Source organism: Nicotiana sylvestris, chromosome 12 (assembly GCF_000393655.2).
Source record: "Nicotiana sylvestris chromosome 12, ASM39365v2, whole genome shotgun sequence".
Taxonomy (NCBI): Eukaryota; Viridiplantae; Streptophyta; class Magnoliopsida; order Solanales; family Solanaceae; genus Nicotiana; species Nicotiana sylvestris.
The window spans coordinates 152,385,905-152,390,891 of record NC_091068.1 but is presented as its reverse complement, the minus strand read 5'-3'; the positions used below and the strand labels follow the sequence as shown (position 1 = coordinate 152,390,891).

The window sequence follows — 4,987 nt, the reverse complement described above, 5'->3', positions numbered from 1 at the left end:
ACGACTCGAGCGGTGGAATAGGGTAGGTTGCCTATATCACATTCTTTAGGGTGCAACCTTTTCCTAAACACTGTGAATACAGGATACTTTGTACACCAGACTGCTCTAAGTAAGTTTTAGATCTAAATTGTGATTCATAGGTTCATAAAATATAACCCCATTATTGTCTCTAGTTATTGATCAATACAATAGTAGTATTAATAAAAAAGTTTTTTATGCACGTGGAGTTTGAAATTTCTTAGATCTAAGGGCAAATTTATCCTTAAAATTAAGATTCTTAAGTCAATCACTTACCTTTTCTTTTCCATATAAATGGGCCCTCATTTTAGTCCTTGATTTCTTGCTAAAGTTGATAGAATTAATATCACTCATCATATATATGGAGTCCCAATGGCAAGAAAACTCATTGTCTGATCTGAAAATGTTAATCAAAGAGTTGAATTGCGGCCAAGAATTCACACACAAGCTAAGAGATGTGATAAAACAATCTCTAGTAAATGGAGACATGAATATGTTGGCTGAGAATTTGGTAGGGCAAATTATGGGTTCATTTTGTAAGACTTTGTCAATACTAAACACTAGCAACTCCAATGAAGATTCTCAGATTCCGATGGTGGCCGTTTTTCCTTGTCCGAAAGACGGACGGACGTCGCCGGAAGACTCAACGGGCAGTTGCAAGAAATCATCAGCAAAAGATCGAATAGGATGCAATAAGAAAAGGTAAAATCTACGTACACCTCATTTTTTCCTGATTCTACTTGTGGAATAACGCGGAGTTTATTGTTGTTGTTGAGTGAGTCGCTAACAAATGATTGACAAATATTTCAACAGGAAAATTTCAGCGAAAACCGTTAAAGAAACCTCAACTTTGGCGGATGACGGACATGTTTGGAGAAAATATGGCCAAAAACAAATTCTTGATGCCCCTTATCCAAGGTTATCTTTTTACACTAAGCCTTGTTCATTAAGAAAACCATTTAAGTACATTATTTTGGTTAATGATCAATATATTTTGATATTGAGATTCAATTGATTAATAAAAAAAAGTAGTCTCATGAATAAAATATCTCACATTCACACAGGGTTCAGGAAAAGGCTACATCTCTAGGGTGTGATGTAGACAACTTATCCTATAGCTACTTCCAGAGCTCGAACTCATGACCTATAAGCAGGGGCGGAGCTAGAAGCCCGGTTATGGGTTCGGGTAAACCCAATAGCTTTTGCACAAATAATATATTTGTGTTTAAAAAAATTAATTAAATATATACAAAAATTAAATTTAGAACCCAGTTGTTCGTATTTGAGATCGTCATTCCATAATCAAGAACACATAAAGTTGAAATCTTGGCTACACGATAATAATTTTATCGTTGCTCCACAAGTTCCCTTTCATTTTAATATTGATTGATTTATTGATGTGTATTAATATGCAGGCATTATTATAGATGTACCAACAAATTTGATCAAGGATGTGAAGCAATTAAACAAGTGCAAAGAATTCAAGACAATCCACCACAGTTTCGGACAATATACCAAGGTCATCACACATGTACAACTTACCCCACAGCTTCCCAAATACTCTTAGATTCTTCAACAGATTATGAAAATTCTTCAATCCTACTCAGTTTTAATACCAAGGATAATCATTATTACCATCCTTATAATTTTCCCACATTTTTTTCAACAAAAAAAGAAACTAAAGAGGAAAACTCCCCAAGTTTCTTCTACCCTAATAACAACCAAAACCAAATATCAACTTCCGACTATATTCTTCCGGCCAATGATTATTGGACTCCGGCAACTGAAACCTCCGGCAATGTTATGGCGACGGCGTTATCGTCGGCGTCTGATAATGTGGATTACATCTCATCTGAATCAGTTACTAGCACTCACAATTTGGAGATGGAGATGGAGATGGAGATGGAGATGATGGCGGGAATTGACTTTGACGATTTGCCTTTTGAATTTTAAGGGTAGATTTTTCTCTCATATTTTTTTGGGAGTATAGGTAGATTCAGGATAAGTTCTTGTGAATTCAACTAAATTAATTACTTTCGGGGTTCTAACTATGTATACATAAGTATAAGTTAAAATAATATATAGTGTATACATGTAATAAAATTAGACTTATTTTAGAAGGTTGGTGCTTTAGCCGCGGACTGTGGTTTGACTAATGAACTATATAATTTTCTCAAACAAATTCTTGTACAAGTGATGTCATAATGTTCTTTTGTTTCATTGACATAAAGTTTATAGCAAGATATGTTACATGCTTTGATATGGAAGTGCTTTTTAAAAGGGAAAGATCACTTTTATTTGTATATAATATATATATATATATATATATTTTGCTATTATTTTCGGCCAGACAATGTTATTTTTCCATTTTTAACTCCTACTACATTTTTCTTCCTTGCTTGCACGTAAAATTGTGAGCCCAGACTCAAGTTCTTATTGCACTTCAACTCAAAAGGTTCTTTAAAAACAAAATACAAAAAAAGAAGGTAACTTGATATAGGGAATGGGTAGAGTAAAATCTACATACACACGATACTCTCTTAACACAGACGAATTTAGGATTTAATTTTATGGGTTCAATATTTAAAGATTTAATATTGAAACCGTTATATTTTAAAATTTGGGTTCATATTTACTATTTATTATAACTTTAGTGATTTTTTACTTATAAATTTATGTTCTGCATCGAAAGTACTGAGTTCAGTTGAACCTAGTAACTGTATGCTACATCCGCCTCTTACTCTCCAATTTTTACTTTATGGGATTATACTGAATTTATTATTGTTGTTGCATTAATAATGTATAGAAAATCAAGGGATCTAGGTATAAGTTATCCCGGTGTTAATACTCTGTTTGGTTAGCAAATTAGGTATAAATTATCCCGACATTAAAAATTAACACCGGGATAACTTATACCTTATAGAAGGTGGGGTAATTAGCACTTGTATAACTTATACCTTCTTCTTATAAATTATGCAATTGTCATTCTTAATACAAAATACCAAACAATGAATAAACAACAATCCAGCATAATTATTCTCAGCATAACTTATCCCAATATAACTTATACCGGCATAACTTATACCGGTATAAATCGTATTCCAACCAAACGATCCCTGTTAATAACAACAACTAGAAGTTTTTCTTATTCAAGTACAACTTTTATTCATATTTCTTGCAAAATTTCCAGCAAAATCACGCTCATGTAATCCCCAAACCAAAGCCAAAGAAGACACAACCACAGGCACAGGACCAAACATCCATAACAAAAGAGGAAAAGCCATACAAAGCACTCTATCCCCAACAAAAGCCAACGTAAATCCTCTTTCAAATAATGTCTCTGTATACATTGGATTTATGGCAAATTCCCCCAATGCATTAACCAAGAAATTAGCATCAATTAAGTAACTAAGTGCCAACGAACTACACAAGAAACTTGCCAACAAGAAAATAGTTGTTGAGCCATATTTCAACACGATTATCTTCCCTGTTTGTGATCCAAAGAAAGCACTAGTAAAGAGGTTTCTCACGTTATAAGTGTTGTTTGTTAGAGCTGCCAATGCTAAAGTTATGATCATTGTGATAGTTGCTGTGAGTATTGTTTCCATTAGTGCATTTCTTAAGCTTTGTACAGCTAACGTGCCTTTCTTCTCGTTTCCCTGCCACCAAAAAGAAAAAAAGATTTTAATAAATCATCAACAGAGACTAATTCAAGAACTAGAAGGGGCCGGTTCAGAATGAGTATGATTAATTTTTTTTTGTATGTGTACAGTTATAGTCTTGAAGCCTTGAAGCAACAGTATGACCTATCGGTCACGGGTTTGAGTCGTGGAATTAGCCATTAATATTTGCATCAGGTAAGCTACCTACATCACACCCCTTAGGGTGTGGTCCTTTCCCGAACCTTGCGTGAACACGTATATATAGAGAGAGTCGGAGCAGACTCTTCATAAACAACCAGACTGCTTAGAGTCGAAGCAGAATTAAACCCCTGGCAACCCTTAGATCCGTCTCTGTAATCGTAAGACTCTTCATAAATAAAGTGCAGCTTGGTGCGCGAAATATTTCGCGTTCATGCAGGGATCAGAAAAGGGTTGTACTTTACGGAGGTGTGATGTAGGTAATCTACTCTTATGCAAGCAGTGGTTAATTTTACAGGCCACACAAAGACAAGGAAATTAAAAACTGAAGAATGAAAAGGAAGACTTACTTGATTGAGCTCTCGCAGCCAAGATCTCTTCTTGAGCATATTCATACCAATGGTGGTGCGAGAAGGTTTATGCTTCAATTGGTGCCAAAGATAGAAATGGTAGCCAATTGTGATGAAAAGACTCAAGGGGACTAATATGGTGTCCAAGAAACTAATGACACCCATTTTAGTTTCTTACAAAGAGAATTTCTTTTGGGCTTTAGTTTTAAGATTAGAGATTGCTCATGGTTTTATCTTTGCTTAAGAGATAGTGGAGTTATGTGTCATTGGCAACTAGAAAAAAAGATGGGGACCAAATATATATATGCATGCACATTTTATCAAAATTTAGGTGGGGTTGTCGATAGTGGAAAATACACAAAGGCCAACATTTATATTTTATATAATGGGAGGATAATAAAATCTATAACAAATGGAGTCTGATTAATTAAGGTGAAATTGCCACCCATTTTTGCTTTACAGGAACCTTGAAGCAATGATAAATCTATTTTCGTATAATCTATTTGTGTGATTTATAGGTCACATATTTGAGTTGTAAAAGTAGCCACTAATACTTGTATTAGACCAGATTATCTATATTATACCTTGGGATGCATCCTTCCTGGGACTTCGGGTGAATGTAGGATCGTTTGTACACCAGACTGCCACGGATTGGTCTATATGTTTTTCTGCTCTTTAGAATTCCTATATGTTAACTGAAATGTAGGAATGGCTAGGGACCGAGAATTTATCATGGGTATACTTCATAAAAGGTCATAC

The 4,987-nt window shown here is 34.6% G+C and overlaps 2 protein-coding genes across 2 annotated transcripts; one reads left to right on the top strand and one right to left on the bottom strand.

Annotated features, from left to right (window-relative positions):
• Window positions 1–352: 352 nt before the first annotated feature.
• Window positions 353–2,138, top strand: LOC104217004 (WRKY DNA-binding transcription factor 70-like). The gene is made up of 3 exons (XM_009767159.2): window positions 353–720; window positions 832–936; window positions 1,434–2,138. Exons 1-3 carry the CDS (start codon window positions 380–382, stop codon window positions 1,969–1,971), a joined length of 984 nt encoding a protein of 327 aa, XP_009765461.1. The 5' UTR covers window positions 353–379; the 3' UTR covers window positions 1,972–2,138.
• An 889-nt stretch (window positions 2,139–3,027) lies between these two features.
• On the bottom strand, window positions 3,028–4,487 carry LOC104216995 (uncharacterized). Its single transcript, XM_009767149.2, has 2 exons — window positions 4,229–4,487; window positions 3,028–3,677 (listed from the first exon to the last, which is right to left on the bottom strand). The coding sequence occupies exons 1-2, from the start codon at window positions 4,391–4,393 to the stop codon at window positions 3,168–3,170; spliced, it is 675 nt and encodes a 224-aa protein (XP_009765451.1). The 5' UTR covers window positions 4,394–4,487; the 3' UTR covers window positions 3,028–3,167.
• Window positions 4,488–4,987: the final 500 nt, after the last annotated feature.

Excerpts from the sequence above, each read along its gene's own strand:
- LOC104217004 (XM_009767159.2), top strand. The coding sequence starts at position 380 with ATGGAGTCCCAATGGCAAGAAAACTCATTGTCTGATCTGAAAATGTTA. Across the intron at positions 721-831 it reads ATAGGATGCAATAAGAAAAG|GAAAATTTCAGCGAAAACCG; the intron begins GTAAAATCTACG and ends ATATTTCAACAG. Across the intron at positions 937-1,433 it reads CTTGATGCCCCTTATCCAAG|GCATTATTATAGATGTACCA; the intron begins GTTATCTTTTTA and ends ATTAATATGCAG.
- LOC104216995 (XM_009767149.2), bottom strand. The coding sequence starts at position 4,393 with ATGGGTGTCATTAGTTTCTTGGACACCATATTAGTCCCCTTGAGTCTT. Across the intron at positions 3,678-4,228 it reads GGCTGCGAGAGCTCAATCAA|GGAAACGAGAAGAAAGGCAC; the intron begins GTAAGTCTTCCT and ends TTTTGGTGGCAG.